The sequence below is a fragment of the Myxine glutinosa genome, chromosome 1 (assembly GCF_964187855.1).
Source record: "Myxine glutinosa chromosome 1, kmMyxGlut1.1, whole genome shotgun sequence".
Lineage (NCBI taxonomy): Eukaryota > Metazoa > Chordata > Myxini > Myxiniformes > Myxinidae > Myxine > Myxine glutinosa.
In genome coordinates, this window is record NC_136261.1 from 345,294,825 (window position 1) to 345,315,957 (window position 21,133).

The 21,133-nt window shown below is 48.2% G+C and overlaps 1 protein-coding gene across 1 annotated transcript in view; it reads left to right on the forward strand.

Moving 5' to 3' along the window:
- Nucleotides 1-19,016, forward strand: part of LOC137419046 (beta-2 adrenergic receptor-like) — a 30,523-nt gene extending 11,507 nt beyond the window's left edge. The window contains exon 3 of the mRNA XM_078780791.1: nucleotides 18,915-19,016. Coding sequence (XP_078636917.1) covers nucleotides 18,915-19,016 — 102 coding nt within the window. The remainder of the gene's footprint in view (nucleotides 1-18,914) is intronic.
- Nucleotides 19,017-21,133: the final 2,117 nt, after the last annotated feature.

Consider the following 21,133-nt stretch of genomic DNA (forward strand, 5'->3'; position numbering starts at 1 on the left):
TAATTCAAAACACCTCACCACCACGAAATTCAAAACACCTCACCACCATGTAATTCAAAACACCTCACCACCACGTAATTCAAAACACCTCACCACCACGTAATTCAAAACACCTCACCACCACATAATTTAAAACACCTCACCCCCACCTAATTTAAAACACTTGATCCCCACCTAATTTAAAACACCTCACCACCAAGTAATTTAAAACACCTCACCACCACATAATTCAAAACACCTCACCATCAAGTAATGTAAAACACCTCACCACCAAGTAATTAAAAACACCTCACCACCAAGTAATTTAAAACACCTCACCACCACGTAATTCAAAACACCTCACCACAAAATTAAAAACACATCACCACAAAATTCAAAACTCCTCACCACCACAGAATTCAAAACACCTCACCACCATAAAATTAAAAACACCTCACCACCAAGTAATTCAAAACACATCACCACCAAGTAATTCAAAACACCTCACCACCATGTAATTCAAAACACCTCAGCACCATGTAATTCAAAACACCTCACCACCTGAGTTGCTGATGACTGTACCTGAGTTGCTGTTTTGTCATGGTTTACACCAATCATAATACAATTATTTTTCACAAATATATTTGTAATATACGTGATATTACATTTTATAAACAAATGAAGTTAAAGATTTAAGTTGGAAAAAAAAATTTGGAAAATAAATTTCAAAAAAAAAAGTATTTTCAAAAATATTAAAAACTTTTTTTTTTTCAAAAAAATTCAAAAAGAATACCCTTAGGACATACACACGGGAGAGTTCGGTGCATACCAGAAACTTGGTAGGATTTCACAAAAGTTTGAGGGAGTAGTTCAGTGACGACAACACAGACACTGCACAGATATATATATATATTGTGATGAATTGGGGGTGGAGGAATATCTAGATCCAGGTAGATCTGCATAGGTAGGTACTCGACTGTCGTGATAGGGAATCTACCTGTAATAAGTTCTCTGTTCAGCCGTATATCGGAATAAGTTGTATCTGTGTCCCCGCCACGAGGGGGCAGGGCATGCTAATTAGTACAGGGATTATGGGTAAAATTCCCTCTTGTGTCGTTCCCTCTGTGAGCAACCCAGTGTCCCTTATGGCAACGCACTCATATACTTTCGATAGATCCATTAGTGCGCACATTAATTAATTCCCCGCCGCCGCAATGACTTTGGAAGGACCAACAAGCAATAGCCACACCCAGGAGAACGTGTGATTGGTTGGGGTAAGAAGCTGTCCACTGATTGGTGAAAGGAAGGTGGAAGGAGCGGCACACTGATTGGCCACCGACCGTCGACACCTCGGCCAATCAGTGCGAAAGGCGCGAACACTCGGCCAATCAGTGCGGAAGGCGCAAAACCACTACTGAGAAGCAGGTCGCTGATTAGAGGGCAGGGGCCGGTGACGTCAGAAGGCGGGAAAGACCACGAAGAAGTGAGGGACTGGTTGGTGGAGGAAGAGAGCTGACGTCACACCGCAGTTTTGTCACCCGCGGGCATTCTGGGTCATCTTATCTGGGTTCTTCGCGGTCTCTTGGTGCTTGGGCTTGGTCTTCCCTGGGTTCTTCGTGGGCTCTTTGTGCTTGGGCTTGATGCTCTTTTCTTGATGCTCTTGGTGCCTGGTGCTTGGAGCGAGGCTTGGTGCTTGGAGCGAGGCTTGGTGCTACGAGCAACCAGAACCTCGTGTGTGACTGACGAGCGGGTGAGCGAAGCATGCCACTGAGCGGACGGGACCGGGGCGAGCGAGTGGCTTGGGGCCTGGCGGAGCGTGAACGAGGCAGATAGAGGCCTGCTTCGCGGCGAACACCGGAGCCTGGACGATTCCTGACGACACTACACTGCCAGACAGATAAGCTCGCACCCACCAATGCGCACACAATGGTTTATTTATTTAATTCATTCCCCTGTGCTGTTGTTGAAGTGAAGTGTGCGGGATCCCAATTTAGAATTAGTTTTTACCGTCGCGTTTCCTTGTATCGGGTTCCGCATAATAAATCGGTTATTTTTGTACATTTTAACCCGGATTCCTGTGTGAGTTCATTTCCTGCAGGATAGGAGCTGCCGGTGAGATCGCGTCAGGTAAGAGCTCGTCGCTTATCCCTCTTCCTTCTTCATCCCGTGCTTGCATAGTCGAAATCTGTAATTGATCGTCGCCTCCATTAAAGTTTGTTTGGCCATCCGCGAGCCCACGGTATTAACCGAGCGCATTCGCGCGACAATATATATATATATATATATATATATATATATATATATATATATATATATATATATATATATATATATATATATATATATATATATCTATATATATATATATATATATATATATATATATATATATATATATATATATATATATATATATATATATATATATATATATATTGTTACGGACCGCGGATAAGATATTAATTTGCCGAGCGGATGGCGCCGCGGCCCTAACAGTTACCCCGACTAACCCGATTCCTGAACGTTGGCCAAAATCACGCCACAGATATTCAATATGGAAAAGACAAAAAGCGACACGGATGTGAAGGAGAAGAAGAAGACAAAAAGGTTTTGCAATACGAATATAATTTATTACTATGTACAGGACCAAAGAAACCAAGGAAGAAGGAAAGATAATAAAATTAAGACAGAAGGAATCAAGGAGACACAGTGCAATGCTAGCTTACCTACAGTCTTAATTAACCCAGGGACAAGACAAACAGAACAAACTCACGTACACAAATGAGGAAATTGCAGGCAGGAATGACAGGAGGTGCGTGGCTGGAGGGGCAGGAAGGCACGGAGCTGGCTGGAGCTTGATCCCGCACGGGACGTCGGGCTGGACCTCGACGGCCGCCGATGCCACCGATCCTGTCGTGTGCACGGGGTAACGGGTCGGAGCTGCTTGGTGGAGCCAACGCTGCTGGTGGGGGGTCTGGCGTGACGGGTTCTCTCTCCCTCTCTCACAAACTCCAGGACACTCTTCAGGCTTGTCTGTGTTCTGATCTCCTCCCTCCTCCACTCTCTCTGGGGGCGTCTTCCTCGGGTTATATAAGCTCCACCCTTGACCATTTTGCGAACCTCTCCCAAACGTTCTTTCCCCGCCCTCTAAAGCCAACCCCTCGTTCTGGGTTGGTCGGCAAGGGCTGGTTCACTCCTCCCCTCTATGACGAGGTGGAGACACGCCTTTCTTCCCCGACCTTACCTCGTGGCCAATGGTGGTTTTGGGGCGATTCGAGCTAGCCCCAGCCAAAGGGCAGCAATGACGAACGAAGAAAACCGCCCAAATGCAGTTGGCAATTGCAGCAAACCTGGCAAACCTGGCACTTTGAAGATGCCATGTCGGAAGGATCTACTTTATTTCATGCAGTGCAATGGAGTGTCAATTAATGGAAGACACAGCCTTACACTAATACACATAATAAGGATATAACTACTGAACAGGGAGATATGGTGTCCTGCGTGTATGCTTTATGGAACTAACTACGGGAACGCCCTTTGACCTTTATACAACAACAAATGCAGGAAGGAGGGTGACATTTTACAACAATTCATTACACAACAATAAATAAAAAAAACATTCTCATATCCACAACAATATATATATATATATATATTGTTACAGATCGCGGTATAGATGTTATGATGGGCCGAGCGGATGGTCCAACCGCGACCTAACAGGATCCCCAATTGGCCCGATTCCACCCGACGTTGACCAGATCGCACCGCAGATATTCAATCGGGAAACCTCTAAAGCGACCGAAAGAGAAGGAAAAGAGAAAAAGACAGAGTACGGAGGAAGAACAGATTTATTATACACACACAAGCAATGGATGGAAGAAGCAGTCACACAGGGAATCGTTAACTTATACTATTCATTTTACTTAACCCCAGGACAACGATTAGGACAGACGACGTTCACACTTACACGGGGGATATTGCAGGCAGGTATGGCTTGAGGTGGATTGCTGGAGAGGGAGGCAGGGTCGGAGGCAGCAGCTCTCAATTCCTCGCGTTTTTGGCGGGAAAACCCTCCGTCGCGTATCCGCTGCCGATGCTGTAGACGTCACGCGCTGGCTCGGTCACACCTGCTCCTCTCCTTCTGGTGGAGCCGTCTCCCTCCTTTCAGCGCGTCTCTCCAAAGCTGGTTTCCTCTCCGAGTACCTCTCCTCTTTGGCTTGGAGCGTCTCGCATCTCACTGCTCACCGCTCCTCTCGTATGTCGCCTCTTCGCTCATCTGCTGAAGCAGTCCCTTCCAGTCGCTTTTATCACTCGGGGCGGAATCAAGCCGCCGGCTGTGAGGGCACGCCTACCGGGTCACTAACCGCGGTGCTGGTTGGCTGTTAGGGCTGTCCGATTCCTCCTTCGATCATGACGACGTGCCACGCCTGTGAGTTGGCGGCTCCTACCCCCCCTCTTCTCCGAGATGAGCACATGGGCAATGGCGGCTTGCGGGATTGAACACCACTCGCACCGCTTTTGAAAGGAACTTTGGGAGAGCGGAGATGATTGGGGAAATTGAAAGGGCCTACGCTTATTTCGTTTGATACAATGCAGAGTCAATCTAGTGGGAAACACATATTTAGCCAACATGGAATAAGGAAATACACTATTTAAAAAGATATATCGTGGCCTGCGTGTAAGTTTCATGGAATTAACTAGGAGGACGGCTGCGACCATTATTTACATTACGAGGGTGTTACACATAACAAAACCATACTTTTCACATTCGTTACACTTCCTCCAAAATTGTTACACTTCTCAAAAACCGTTACACTTCTCAAAACCGTTACACTGCACCCTCCTTTCTTCAGGCCCGTACTCGGGCCTACAAAACTTTAACTTAGTGTGACACGTAGGTGTAATTCCCTCTACAATTAACCTGACCCTGAGTGTGACAATCTTAAAACACAAACTAGAATCCGGGCACTCGGTAGAGCGCATACCTTCGCCGCAGCTACTGTTCTGTACTTGGCATGGGAGTGTATGCGATGTGAAACTTTATGTGAAATGCGATCGATTTTTAAAAATCAGAATTTGAGCAAATCTGTTTCATTCGTCTGTTAATATGCCTCCCCGATTGACAAATCTGCAATTTGAATTTCATTTGAGGTTGAAATGATTGCGGGAGATCGCGTTATAGTGATGACGTCTTGGATGGACATCCTCTTCTTCAGTCGCTCATAACTTTGAGTGAAATACGATCGAGTTAAAAATAGTCAGAATTTGAGCAAATCTGTTTCATTCGTTTGTTAATATGCCTCATCTCTTGACAAATCTGCAATTATAATTTTTTTTGAGGTTGAAATGATCGCGGGAGATCGCGTTATAGTGATGACGTCCTGGATGGACATCTTCTTCTTCAGTCGCTCATAACTTTGAGTGAAATACGATCGAGTTAAAAATAGTCAGAATTTGAGCAAATCTGTTTCCCAAAATCTAATCAAATGTGTCCCGTATAATAACCAATCATCCCACCAAATTTCATGCAATTCGGTTGAATACTTTTTGAGTTATGCGATTAACATACACACACACAGACATACAAATAAATACACAGCGATCAAAACATAACCTTCCGCTTTTGCGAAGGTAATAAGTATGTCCCCCCTATTGCATTGCACCCTGTCTAACAGACTCAAGCCCACAGCTAACCGAATTACGGGATTGTTCTCAACTATACATTTACGGTGGGGAGCATTATTTACAATGACGTTATTTCTTATTTACAACGCAACCCAGGACCTGTGTTTTTTTTTCCTTTTTAGGGAACAAGAAAAAGAAATTCCTGTTGGGAGGGAGGAGACAGCACGCATTGCATCGATGCACCAGTACCAATACCACCAAAGCACCCAAAAGCACCAAAAGCACCACAAAGCACCACTCGGTGCACAGTCACCATGGTCCTTAATAAACACAACAAAACAACTGGTGGTGGTCTTCTCTTTCTCTGCTGGGCCGATGTTCTTCCCGACGTCTTCTGGCTTCATGCGGCCTACTTGGAAATATAAAAAGCACAACTTGTGTTCGTTTTTATTTAGGGCCTCAGGGGCCAACTAAGGGTGGTCCACCTGTTTGGCATAGGTGCCACCTTACCGAGGTCCGCAAGCAAGATTCCCTGGCCACTATGGCCGGTCTCCAACAGAGGTGCCCTGCCCCAGAACCTGGGGTCCATCAAGTGGTACTTGGCCGCAGAACAGCGGTCCATAAAGTGGTACATCAACGCAATGCATGCTGGTTCTGGGAATCTCGTGCGCACAATGGCCACCTCACGCACGCTCCCCTCGGCACCCAATGGCGCACAGGTCCTCAAGTGGGAGACAAAAGGGGGGAAGGCAATTGAGCGAGGGGTAAGGTCACAAGGGTACACGTCAATAAGGCAATGCAAGGCGAAATGCGTACGGAGGGCGAAGTGAGAAAGCTCGTCCCTACCGTACGTCACCCCCCTGTCACCTACAATACCCTTGCCCTTACCCCATATGTACAAAATCTACACATTACCAATTCATCACTACTGTCACGTCTTCCCCATATTTCCCCTATACCAAATTCGTCTCCACAATCCCACTATCCACAATTTGCCATCACCCAATTCGTCATCAATCCTCATAAGGAGGGAGAGATTGAATTACGCACAATGTCACAACCACGTCATGATGCGTCTCACAATCCAAAACATTTGCATCAAAAATAATTAAACATGGCATGGTGCGGAGTACCTGTCACCTCAGGTGAGTGGATGCAGATGGTGCGAGGAGACTTCATCCTAACTATCCTCTAAATGACCTTAACACACTTTACACTACCCGGGGTCTCTCCCTGCCAATCCATTGGCCAACTTACACTATGGGTTCTAAAAACCAATTCCCATTGACCAAACTGTGGTGCTTCTCAATTTGGGGTCTCACTCCCCCGATTCATCTCCCGGTGCCCTCGCACAATTTCTGGGCTGCGACGCGTAGCTCTCCCAGCAGGTCTACCCACCTGCACACCTCCACCACTGCAGTTGCCACCCGAGCTTACCTAGCTCCTCACCCTAACCTAACTAACTGGGGAAGGCCCTCTCCTGGCTCTGTCACCCCTTGGTGCCCTCTGGCACTGGGCTACCCGGGTCCGTCCTCCGGATCCTCGGGCCCCATCCACAACTACCGGCTCCCAGAGCCCACCTGCGGCCTCACCTGGCCGACATCCTCACAGTGGTGGAGTGCCCAAACCAACTACACACACTAACAGGCTACACGCCCAGCCATTTCCACAACACTAATGCACCCATCCAAAGACCATTCTTTCACCCGCACCACAGATGCCAATATCCAACCACAATTTACCTATACCCTCTACCTAACACTTACACTACCCGCCCCGGGTATCCGTGATGGGGGTCCACTCTTCCCCCATTCACACCTTCGCACCATCCACTCCACTCCACAATTTCCACCATACTCACTCCACGACCATCCATTCCAATACTCCATTTATTCCACACTACCATTCTCCATACCTGCTGTTGCACACCTGTGCCCTCACACCTGGTGCCACCTGCACCCTCCTTTCTTCCTGGACCATTTGGTCATCACAATACACATCATCATCACTCACTCATACACTGCTCCATACACCTGTTCAGTTGCACACCTGTGCAATCACACCTGTTCAATCCTCAAACACACGGCATCATCTCATCTAACTACCCCCCTCTGAAACTTGCGCTTCCCAGTCGTCCCTTTAAACTATTGCGCTCCCACGTCATTATCATCCACACTAAACTACCTGCGTCCCCACTACAGGTATCAGTCACTAACTAAACTTAATGTTACCTAATGTCATCTTCGCTAGATCCCTACACACGATATATCCTAACCCACCCGGGCTAGTTTTCACTGCCATCAACCCCATAAGCTAGTGCTCCTTTGCCCCCCTAGCTGTGAGGGATGACAGAGTTGCCATCCCACCACATGGGGAGGTCCTACTATCAATTTCGCTCGTCCAAATCCAACAAATCAACAATTTGCCATTTACTGCTAATCACCATACCATCATTAAATTTTGCTTTTTTCTAATTTCGGGGCCAAAACACTATCCTCATCACCCGTCTACTTATTACATCCTCTCGGTGCGCCAATTCCCTTCTAAAGCTCGGCTTCGTACAGCCGAGCCATGAACGCGGGTTCTTTTGTGCCGGCGGCTGGATGCGTCCGGCACTCGGTGCAGGGACGGGGGCTTACCCGGGCCGAGATACCACGCACCACCTCGGCGTGGAGCCATCCAATGTCCCGATCTCGACCTGCCGGCACGTCTCAATAGAAAGTGGTCGCCATGACGACCCTTCCTATCGGGCTGCCCGCTCCGCCTAGTGGAGCCCGGACGCGGCCGTTCCAAGCGAGGCACAGCGTGGATCGCGTACGGCGGTTCTTTCGAAACCACCGTGGTTCGGATCCCCGCTGGTCCTCGCGGCACGCGAAGCTGCCCGACGCGCACCGAGGGCTCGATTCGGCTATAAGTCGTTCTAACCTCTAACCCGGTTACCGTCGATGCTTCACCTGCATGCTTACATGCATACGCTACCCCTTTCTTGCTCATACCTCCAGCTGTTCCCATGCTCCTCGTACCTTTCCTTACACACCTCGGTACACTCATTCCGCTCACCGACTTGGTCACACACCTGCCCACCGAACACCTTGGCACACATTCGTCGCTCGCACACCTCACCAACACACCTCTTCGCGCCCCTTCCTCGGTCACCTCCTCTGTGACAATTACAGGTGTGCTTTCATTCGCACACCCAACCACGTGCCTCACGACCAACTCAAGTGTGCATTCCCACACACGCTCTACCATTCCAGGTGTGCATCCTTCCATTCCAGGTGCACATCCTCGCTCACCTGTCACAACCAACTCACGCTCCGTGTCACTCTCACTACTCTCACCTCCACTCTCGGTCGCGCACTCACCCTTACTCTCGACAGCACACTCTTTCCTCATGCACCCGTCCGTTACACACCTTTCTCGTGCACACTCTTGCGCACACTTTTCCGTTACTTCCTCCGTAACACTCACCACACCGCGCTTCCATGTACCCCCTCGCACACGCGCTACGACCGACTCACTCTCGACAGCACACTCATTCCTTGGCGTGCACTTTTTCCTCACACACCCCATGGTCGGACATTCTCGCACACCTCGTTTTTCGCACACCAGACCTGTCGCACACTTCACCAACGGCCTCTCACGAACACCCGGATCCATAGCAACCCCCAAGCCGACTGAAGCTTTCCTCACATCATATACATTGCCGAATATTTCGCCACTCACCTTGGCACCTCGTCTCCGCACCTCCTTTGCCACCTGCAAACTCTTTATTTGGTTAGTGAGCAGCACATCATGAGTTGAGCACCGACCTTGTACCAATTCCATTACCTCCTCCTGGATTTCTCTTTTAGTTTCTGTCCGTCCCTTCTTAATTTCACTCACCTCTTCTTCCACTTCCTCTAATTTTCGCTTCACCTCTTTTATTTCCCGGTGCGTCTCCTCAAGTTCGTCCTCTAAGGCTACCGTGACCGTCTCTATGTGCATCCTCACCTCTCGGTCCTTCGTCTCCATTATCTCTGTCACCTCGTCCACCCTCATTGTCAGACCCTCACGTACCATCTGACATTGCTTCTGTGTCGCTATTAATTCGTTTTTTATTTCTTTTTGTGTCGCCTTTAACCCTCCTAGTACCGCAGTGTTCCTTTGAACCTGCTCCACTAACTCCGTTTGTCCCTCTGTCAGCTGTTCCACCTCCTCCGTCAGATCTTCTATTCCCCCTTGTAACTTTGCCGTCCCATTTCTCACCTCTTTCTCCATACGCTTCTCACCTCGCTTTACCTCCTCGCGTAGCCCCGAAACCTCCTCACTTACACCTCGTCGTATCTCCTCCATCTCCTTTGTAGATGCCACCCTCATCTGTCCCAATTCATCCCTCTGAGCATCCAATTTGGTTTCTACCCCGATTTTTACCTCCTCTATCTGCTCTCCCATTCGTTTGATTTCCCTGGCAGATTGTTCCCCTATTTCCCGCAATTTGTCCTCCATCCTATTTTCTAACCCCATTAACCCATTTTTCACCTCTTTTATCCCGTTGTCTAACCCCTCAAAATTATTGTCTAACTTCTCACCGGTACCCCTCGCTTCGTCCCTCATTACCCCCATTTGGCCCTCCAATCGCTCACCCAATCGCTCACTATCAGCCCTCATTTGCTCACTATTAGCCCTCATATCGTCCTTCTGCAGGTTGAGGGACGCCTGCATTTGTACCATAAATTGCTCCATGAGGGCCTGCATTTGGGCCATCCCTCCCACTTGTGCAGCGGGTGCGGCCGCCGCAGCAATGTGCGAGGCGCCATTTTGCGCGCCCGCAACCTCGTGCGCGAGGACGCCATTTTGTGCGTCTGATACCCCCTCAACCGCCTCCTCATTGCTCTCCTCCTCCCTTTCTTCCCCTAAGTCCTGGGTTACCCCTAACCCGTCTATCTCCCCCACCGACATCCAATCGCCTTGATTGTCCATGGCGCGATCTCAAAATTCGGGTTTTATAAAACAAAATAAATTTCGGCAGCTTGTAATTTTGAGCGCGTTAAGCGCGCTTCGGGTCCGTATCTCACTCCCAACACCAATTGTTACAGATCGCGGTTTAGATGTTATGATGGGCCGAGCGGATGGTCGAACCGCGACCTAACAGGATCCCCAATTGGCCCGATTCCACCCGACGTTGACCAGATCGCACCGCAGATATTCAATCGGGAAACCTCTAAAGCGACCGAAAGAGAAGGAAAAGAGAAAAAGACAGAGTACGGAGGAAGAACAGATTTATTATACACACACAAGCAATGGATGGAAGAAGCAGTCACACAGGGAATCGTTAACTTATACTATTCATTTTACTTAACCCCAGGACAACGATTAGGACAGACGACGTTCACACTTACACGGGGGATATTGCAGGCAGGTATGGCTTGAGGTGGATTGCTGGAGAGGGAGGCAGGGTCGGAGGCAGCAGCTCTCAATTCCTCGCGTTTTTGGCGGGAAAACCCTCCGTCGCGTATCCGCTGCCGATGCTGTAGACGTCACGCGCTGGCTCGGTCACACCTGCTCCTCTCCTTCTGGTGGAGCCGTCTCCCTCCTTTCAGCGCGTCTCTCCAAAGCTGGTTTCCTCTCCGAGTACCTCTCCTCTTTGGCTTGGAGCGTCTCGCATCTCACCGCTCACCGCTCCTCTCGTATGTCGCCTCTTCGCTCATCTGCTGAAGCAGTCCCTTCCAGTCGCTTTTATCACTCGGGGCGGAATCAAGCCGCCGGCTGCGAGGGCACGCCTACCGGGTCGCTAACCGCGGTGCTGGTTGGCTGTTAGGGCTGTCCGATTCCTCCTTCGATCATGACGACGTGCCACGCCTGTGAGTTGGCGGCTCCTACCCCCCCTCTTCTCCGAGATGAGCACATGGGCAATGGCGGCTTGCGGGATTGAACACCACTCGCACCGCTTTTGAAAGGAACTTTGGGAGAGCGGAGATGATTGGGGAAATTGAAAGGGCCTACGCTTATTTCGTTTGATACAATGCAGAGTCAATCTAGTGGGAAACACATATTTAGCCTACATGGAATAAGGAAATACACTATTTAAAAAGATATATCGTGGCCTGCGTGTAAGTTTCATGGAATTAACTAGGAGGACGGCTGCGACCATTATTTACATTACGAGGGTGTTACACATAACAAAACCATACTTTTCACATTCGTTACACTTCCTCCAAAATTGTTACACTTCTCAAAAACCGTTACACTTCTCAAAACCGTTACAATATATATATATATATATATATATATATATATATATATATATACAGTCACGTGAAAAAGTAAGTACACCCCATGTAAAGTTTTGACTTTTTCAACATATTTCAACATGCAGCTTTTTTATCTTCATTTCAACAATATTGATAGATAAAGGTGATATAATATAACAAATATCATGAACATTTACATTTTGTAGTCCATTGTATAATTTAAATAAACATAAATGCAAATTTCACATGTGGAAAACGTAAGTAAAAAGAACTACCGTTCCCCCATGTGGGGTACACTACTTCCAGTCCTCCAAACTATGAGTGCCTCCATGTGGAGGTATCTTGTCACGGCTCAGCCTCGAAGGGCCGAGGGATCCATGTGGGTGGTTGGTCGCCTGTATGGGATGTCCGTCCGGCATTTTCAATCCAAGGGGGAAGGGATTGATGGGCCCAAGTGCCGGGCTCCATCCCTGCGCGGGGCCTCGCCGTCCCATGCACGATGACCCAACCGGCCATGGTCAGAGCACCGCACCCTATCGGGTGCGTGGCTCCGAAAACTCTTACCTCCCCTTGAACCCGGCCGGTCGGCCTTGCCGCCATACAGCACCAACAATACCGTGCGGGGGCCGGAGGTACGAATCGTGCACGCCGGTCCTTGGGAGACCAACGCGGCACCGATCCCCTCCGGTCCCTGCAGCACACAACTCACCAGGGGCTCGCATCCGCTACCCGTCCCGCTAGGCGCTACCCCGGTCTGTGTCGATGCATGAGCCGCGTCTTCACCATGCGCGACCCACTCCACACTCGCACACCCAGGCGCACACGCGCGTCCCACACACTCCGTTCTCGCACACTCCGGTGCACACTATTTTCCTGCACACTCCGGTGCACACATTTCCTCTACACACTCACCCATCGCACACTCCTCCCACACACACTCCGGTGTGCACTCCTCCACACACTCTGGTGTGCACTCTCGCTCACACTCCGCTATCACACACTCCGGTGCACACCACCCAAGCGCACATGCACCTTTCACACACTCCGGTGTCGCACACTCCCTCTCCACACACTCAGGCCTCGCACACTCCGGTGCACACACCTCCGTTACACACTCGGCCCTCGCACACTCCTGTGCACACTCCTCCGTTACACACTCGGCCCTCCCACACTCCGGTGCACACTCCTCAGTTACACACTCGGCCCTCGCACACTCCTCCATTACACACTCGGCCCTCGCACACTCCTCCGTTACACACTCGGCCCTCGCACACTCCGGTGCACACTCGCTCTCCACACACTCGGGTACGCAATCTCTCTCACACTCCGTACCACCCTCACTCGTACACCGCACAATGGACCCATCGCAAACGCCCGAGTCTCGCCTCTCTCCCAAGTGCGCCGAGCACCCGTTCGCGCCAAACACATTCGCGCCATTTTCGCTACTCACCTCGGGGCCCTCCTTCTCCGCCGGCACCTGCAAACCTTTTATTGGGTTAGCAAGCACGGCATCACGGTGCAAACACGAACTTTGTACATGTTCCATTTCTTTCTCCCGTGATTTATTCGCTTTCTCTCCCGTCTCTTCAGCCCCAATTATTTATTTTACCTCGACGATCGTCGGCGCACCCAAAATTTCCTCCTCCAACTCGACCTTCGCCGGCGCCCCCAAAATTTCTTTGTCCAATTCGACGATCGTCGCCTCCTCTACACCCCGTGTCGCTACTCCCATTGCCCCGGTCAACTTGGCTGTCCTTCGCTCAAGCTCGCTCCCCACACGTTCTCCACAACGTGTCACCTCGTCTCGTACCACGGCGACCTTCTCGCTCGGCTTGCGCCCAATGTCCTCCCCCATTTTTTAAATCGTGGTGTCCATGTTGCACCTGGATTCCTCTATTATGGCATCCGTCCGATTAGCCAATCGATCCCCCTCTTCTTTCAGGATCGCTAAGAATTGTGTCGTCAATGATTGCATGTCTTCAAAACTCAATTGCACAACGGGTTTGGCCTCCGCCGCCGCCACGTGCGAAGCGCGGCCATTGTCTTTACCTACTGCTGCACCCTCATCTACTTCCTCCACTACCAACTGTCCCTGTTGGTCCTGGGCCATTAGTTCTTCTTTTATTATTCCCACCGGCATTTGACCGCCTTGGCCAGCCATCGTACGAATTTAATTTTGATTTTACAAACTAAATTTCATCCACTCGTAATTTTTGAGTCCATGAAGCGCACTCTAGGTCCAATTATCCCACTCCTGGCACCAATCTGTTGCGGATCTCCCGAAGCCCGTCGACGTACAGAGGGCGGGGGGGTTAAGCCCCTTTTCCCCCTCGGGTCTTCGTGTCCACGAGGCCGAATCGCCACTTCCGCAGCGAGCGTGGAAAGGGGTATCGGGTCGACGCCGCACGTACCTTTGGTACTCACGCTGCCACGGAAACAGGGACCGGACCTTGCACAAGCCACGCTAATCGAGTACGCCGAGCGGTTTGCGTATCACGTGACTCATGCCGTTACCTTTTATTGAACCCGATTCGAGCGGTTCTGTTCGTGCGATGCCAAGCCAATTGTGAAATGACGGGAACGATCAAATAAGAGGAAGAACACGGTTTATTTACTATGTACAGGTGAAGAGACACAGAGCAGGCACTTAAGCAATCTTAACTTATCCCCAGACAAAGGGCCCACTCACTCACGCGGGGAAAAGGAGGAAGAAGGTTCGCGCGTCAAATGCGCCCTGCCGTCGGTCGCTCCCGGACAGCTCGCCCAGCGTAGCCCTCTGGCGGTCACGGAACGTATGCAGGGAGCCCAGGTAGGAGGATCGTCGGCGTAGGTGGCTCTGGAATGGTTCGTCTCCACACACGCAATTAATACAGCCGCAGAGTGCAGGGCGCAGGGCACGGGGAATGTTCGTGTACAGCGAGGCTATAACAAGCAACTCAATTCAAGAACTCCGACTCGTTCAGGGGCTGGGCGACTCTGACGCGTCTCTCTCTCACCGTCTCTGACTTATCTCTCTGGGGCAAACTCTCTGGCGTTCTGACTCCGACTCAACTGAGGCAGGGGGCCCGGGGCAGCATTTTTATGGCTCCGCCCCAGCCTTACCCGAATGTTCCATGCCCCTCCTCCCGTCGCCGTGGTGAGCCACTCCCCTCGAGCTCCGATTGGCGGCTCGTTGCTTACCGGCCACTCCCCCTGCAGCTCCTCCCTTCGGCCTTGCCAGACTTGTTCCAGGCCGAGCACATGGCATCCTAGCCCAATTGAGGCCTACTCACTGGCCTGCTCAACACAAAACTAACACAGGAAAGGAGACTACGCTTACATTTACTACGAGATAACTATACTACAGCGAGGCTACATGTTGTGGTGCGTCTACCTACGAGGGGGGTCATCCTTTATTCTCAAAACCGCGTGTGTGTGTGTGTGTGTGTGTGTGTGTGTGTGTGTGTGTGTGTGTGTGTGTGTGTGTGTGTGTGTGTGTGTGTGTGTGTGTGTGTGTGTGTGTACAAATACGGACGCTTAAAAATATAAACATGAGGGTGACTGCGTTTTCCCAAATCAGGTTTTGCAGTAATGGGTTAATGATCAAGTTAAAAGCAGAAAGCCAAACAAAAGTTCCTGCAGTCAGTGGGAAATATATTTGCTTTTTTCATTTTGTTCCAGCAGTTCAATGTGGAACAATTACTTATCAGTAATGCTGAGTTCACTGTTGAAACTTCTTGCAGTCATTGAAATTGCAAAAATTGGTGGGAACCAGGAAGGCACAGTTTCACTTGAGCAGGAGGATGATGGCTGGTTGGTTGACACTCCCCAATGAAGAATACAGTAGTAAGTTGCTGTTGCTTTTCACAAAACTCTCTAAAATGACGTCACCTATTGCCGTTTCTTTTTCAGGCCCAAAAGATGACTGTGCACAGTTTTCATGACAGAAAGGTTGGTGAAGGTGCACAAGCTTCGGAGAAGAACCAGATCAGTAAAACAATGTCTGCAAACGAGAGAAGAGCTTTGAAAACCCTAAGTATTATTATGGGTGTTTTTATATTCTGTTGGGTTCCGTTTTTCATCGTCACTCCCACACAGGTACTTTGTGGATTCTGCCTGAGTGATTTTTATGACTTCTGTTCCATATGGTTGGGTTATATTAACTCAGCGTTTAACCCCATTCTTTACTCCCGAAGTCCTGAGTTCTTGGCAGCATACAAACGTCTCCTTTGCTGCAAGGGCAGACAATCACAGTAGTTGAGCAAATTCAGAGCAATTTCGGAATGAACTTCAACTGCAAATAATAATAATAATCTGCAGTCGTGGTTAAAAATATTGGCACCCTTGCACTTTTTTCAAATAATTCACCATTTCTTCCAGAAAAAACTGTTAAAATTAAAAAATATTTTGGGATCCATACATGAATTTCTTTAGTTTGCAGTCGAGCAAAAAAGCAGAAAAAATTATTAAATCTTAGATTATTCCACACAGAAATCCTAAAATGGCCCAGACAATATTATTGGTACCTTTTAAAAGTTGTTAGAAATAATTAGATTTCAAGCTGGTGATTCTCCTTTACTTTGGAATTTAACTCACCTGTGGTGAGTTGCAGGTGCCTGCAATATAAAAGTCACTCATTCAACCAGTTTAAATAGAGATAAATAGCACCGCAAAGCAGGCGTAACCCCTCAGCCCATGCATGGTGGAAACCAATTTGAAGATGGCTGCCGTGGCGGCCATATTGAAAATCGCAGCGTGCCCATTTTTGAAAGGAACCTTCCTCGACTCAACCCCAACACACACTGCAAAAATGGATTTAATCGGACAAACCGTTCTGCTTGAAATTGACGGAAACCAATTTTTAAGATGGCTGCCGTGGCGGCCATATTGAAAATCGAAGCGTGCCCATTTTCGAAAGGAACCTTCCTCGACTCAACCCCAACACACACTGCAAAAATGGATTTAATCAGACAAGCCGTTCTGCTCGAAATTGACGGAAACCAATTTCAAGATGGCTACCGTGGTGGCCATATTGAAAATCGCAGCACGCCCATTTTCGAAAGGAACCTTCCTCTACTCAACCCCAACACACACTGCAAAAATGGATTTAATCGGTCAGGCCATTCTGCTCGAAATTGATGGAAACCAAAAGTTGACGGACACCCGGATGGCTGCCGTGGTGGCCATATTGAAATTCGCAGCGCGCCCATTTTCGAAAGGAACCTTCCTCTACTCAACCCCAACACACACTGCAAAAATGGATTTAATCGGATGAGCCGTTCTCCTTGAAATTGACGGAAACCAAAAGTTGACGGACGCCCGGACTTAGCCCAATTTGGGCTGAGGGGTGAAAAGGAGTCATTCTGCTGTTTGGTGTCACTGTGTGCACCGCAATGAGCATGGAGAAAAGAAAACCAGAGAATTGTCTGAGGAGGTCAAACATAAGATTGTAGCCCAGCATGGACAATCTCAAGTCGACAAGTCCATCTCCAGAGACCTTGATGTTCCTGTGTCCACTGTACGCAATGTTATCAGGAAGTTTAAGGCCCATGGCACTGTAGCCAACCTCCCTGGTCGTGGCCCCAAGAGAAAACTTGATCGAATATTGCAGCGAAGGTTTGTTTGAATGGTGGAGAAAGCACCTCGATCAACTGCCAAACAGATTCAAGCTGACCTTCAGACACAAGGTACGACAGTTTCGATTTGTACCATCCGTCGCCAACTCAATGAAAGGGGGTTCCTGTGGTAGGAGACACAGGAGGAGCCCCACTGCTGAGAGAGAGACATCAGAAAACCCAACTGGAGTTTGGCAAAACACACCTGAACAAGCCAAAATCCTTCTGGGAGAATGTCCTGTGGACAGATGAGACCAAATTAGAGCTTTTTTGTAAAGGACATCACCTCTATGTTTATGAGAAAACAAAATGAAGCCTTCAAAGAAAAGAACACCTTCCCTACAGTCAAAGATGGAGGAGGTTCAGTGACGTTTTGGGGTTACTGTGCTGCCTCTGGCAATGGGTGCCTTGAATGTGTGCATGGTATCATGAAATCAGGAGATTACCAAGGAATTTTGGAGCACAATATTGAACCCAGTGTCAGAAAGCTGGGTCTCCGTCGAGGGTCATGAGTCTTGCAGCAGGACAGTGACCCCAAACACACTTCAAAAAGCGTTCTGAAGTGGCCAGCAATATGTCCAGATCTAAATCCCATTGAACATCGGTGTGGAGATCTGAAAACAGCAGTTGGGAGAAGGCATACTTTAAATCTGGGAGAACTGGAGCAGTTTGCACAAGAAGAGTGGGCCAAAATGCCAGTAGAGAGGTGTAGGAAGCTCATTCATGGGTATAGTAAGCGCTTTACTGCAGTTATTTTGTCCATAGGCAAAATATTATTTTCTCCAAAACTACCAAATATTAAGTCTCGGGTGTCAATAATTTTGTCAATGCCATTTCTTTTTATTTTATGATTTAAAAGGATATATTTAGTTCTGAATCAAAAACAAAGGTTCTGTAATATTAACAGTGAAATCAAGAATTGTGGAAACCAAAATATTTATTAATTTCAACAATTTTCTGGAAGTAATGGTGAATTATTTGAAAAAAGTGCAAGGGTGCCAATATTTTTGGCCACGACTGTATATCTATATAAATGCAAGTTGAACAATTGTGTCTGAATGGGGTAAATGGCATAACCACAGCACTTATAATGCTGCATGATACCCCCATTTAAGATCTGTTGGGTTTGGACAGTGCATCCAAGAGTTACAAATACAGATATTCACGCAATTTCAGGTTATACCGTATTCATTTTTGTTGCACACGTGGTGCATAGGCTCAGAGTAATTGGTTCGCACATCTACGGGAAGTTTAAAAAAAACATTTGACCACTGTGGGAGATGATGTTTCTGTGGGAGACAGTGGGAGAAATTTGACCACTGTGGGAGAAACAAGATGTCTCTTGTTTTATGGCTGACAGGCTGGGAATGTGATTTTTCTCATGCCCTTTGATTTCTCTCGCATTTTGCTTCATGGCCACAAGCTGGTCTGTGTTTCTCACCCTGCTTATCTGACCATGACAGGAACTCTGTGTTTGTGACAGAAACTTTCTGCCCTGGTACAAAACTCCTACATTCTGGGAAATGACCTTCAAGGCCGTGTGAAGTGCATTGCGCACGAGACATGTTCTTGTGGGAAGTTTTAGTTCATGATGCTCATCTTTTCTGCGCTGTAGTTGCCTCGGTGCATATAAATTGGGTGGACTTTGAATGCTTTTAAGAAGGGACTTGGATTTATCTGGAGCCAACCCTTTTTCCACATATGTGTGAATCCCATATTAAACGGCTTGTATCTTCAGTACGGAGTCTTTAGTGTCTCATCGGACTTCGACACCACCAATTATTCAGTCAATTCTGTCAACGTATAATTGCCTGTCGATTTATTTCACCGAGAAACTTTAGCAGTCTTAACAGTTAGTGACTATTATGTTGTCTAAGGACATTCTTGGTACACTCGATACCTATTTCACACTCCATTTGGAACCAATTCCCTTACAAATGTGCCGACGGACTCGTTACTGATGCTTCCACGATTTATTCATGCACATGTGAGGCATTCAAAAGAACACGCCGTGACAATGCTTTGTGTGAGCAGATGCACAAAGTTTCACATGTGTATAATATGTGTTGCTGGTTCACACATCTAGCAGGAGTATAATAATAACATCACAAATTATTATATTAATTTTGTCAAATGAGGACTTGAAGAAAGTGGGAGTGGAGGACGGAGTTTGAGTGGGCAGTAGACAACAACAACAACAACAACAACAACAACAACAACAACAACAACATGCATTTTAAGGCCATTTTCCCTGCTAGAGCGGGGGTTAGCCTTGCGGCCCCCATGACAATCTTCTCCATTTTGCCCTATTTTCTGCATCTCTCCTTGTTAACCCCCTTGCCCGCATTTCTTCTTCCACTATCTTTAGCCAAGTCTTTCTCGGTCTTCATCGTCCTCTACTTCCTTCTACATTCACTTCCATCACTCTTCTCAACCAGTCACTTTCATCCTTCCTCAGCACATGACCAAACCATCTCAACCTGTTCCTCTTCACAGCATCAATCACTGGCTCTATTCCCATCATCTTTCGCAATTCATCATTTGTCTTCTTCTCTCTCAAGGATACTCCGCACATCCACCGAACCATTCGCATTTCCACCCTTTCCAGCCTTCGTTGCTGCTCTACATTCATTACCCATGTCTCGCTCCCATAAATCATAACACTTCTCACACAGGCAACATACACCTTTCCCTTCAGCTTCAACGACACTCCCCTCCTCATCAGCACGCCACTCAGTTCCCGAAACTTCTTCCATGCACATCTCGCTCTTGCAACCGTTGCCGAGTCTGATCCACCTTCTCCATTCAGCATGTCTCCGAGGTAGCAAAATGTTTTCACACCTTCCAGCTTCACGCCGTCTCCAAGATCCAACTCAACATTTCCTCCATCTGCAGCTCCCTCTGTGCACACCTTACATTTGAATGTAGCTGCCACACTGGTTAATGACCCTCTCAGACCACTACATTTTTGATGAACCCACTCAGCGCACATTGTACATTGAATGGAGTTCACTCTGACACCCTTCCTGCACACAGCACATGGCCACTTCCCAGTTCTTTCCACCTCACCACGTGCTTTACCACTTGCCATCACCTCCGTCTTTCCTATATTCACCTTGAGACCTTTTGTCTCCATACATTCCTTCCACTTGTTCATCTTTTCCTTCAGTCCATCCATACTTTCCGCAATCAACACCAGATCATCTGCATACAACAAGTCCCACGGTAAACACTCCTTTACGTTCTGAGCCAGCCCCTCCTTTACGTTCTGAGCCAGCACCTCCATCACAGCTACAAATAGTAGTGGACTTAGTACCGACCACTGGTGCACTCCCACCTTCACCTCAAACTCACCACTGTTCCCGTCCTTTGTCCTGACAGCTGTGCGCGCTCTTTTGTACATTGCCATCACTACTCTGATCAACCATTCCTCCACTCCTAACTTCCTCAGTGCCCATGTCAATACTTTGCGTGGAACCCTATCGAATGCTTTCTCCAGATCAACAAACCCAAGAAACAACTTCTTCCTCTTCTCCATGTACTTCTCCTGCAACTGCCTCACAATAAAGAGCGCGTCTGTCGTTCCTCTTCCTGGCATAAATCCAAACTGCATTTCGTCGATCTTCACCTTCTTCCTTATCCTCCTCTCCAACACCCTTTCCAATACCTTCATTCCATGCTCCAATAACTTTATCGCTCGGT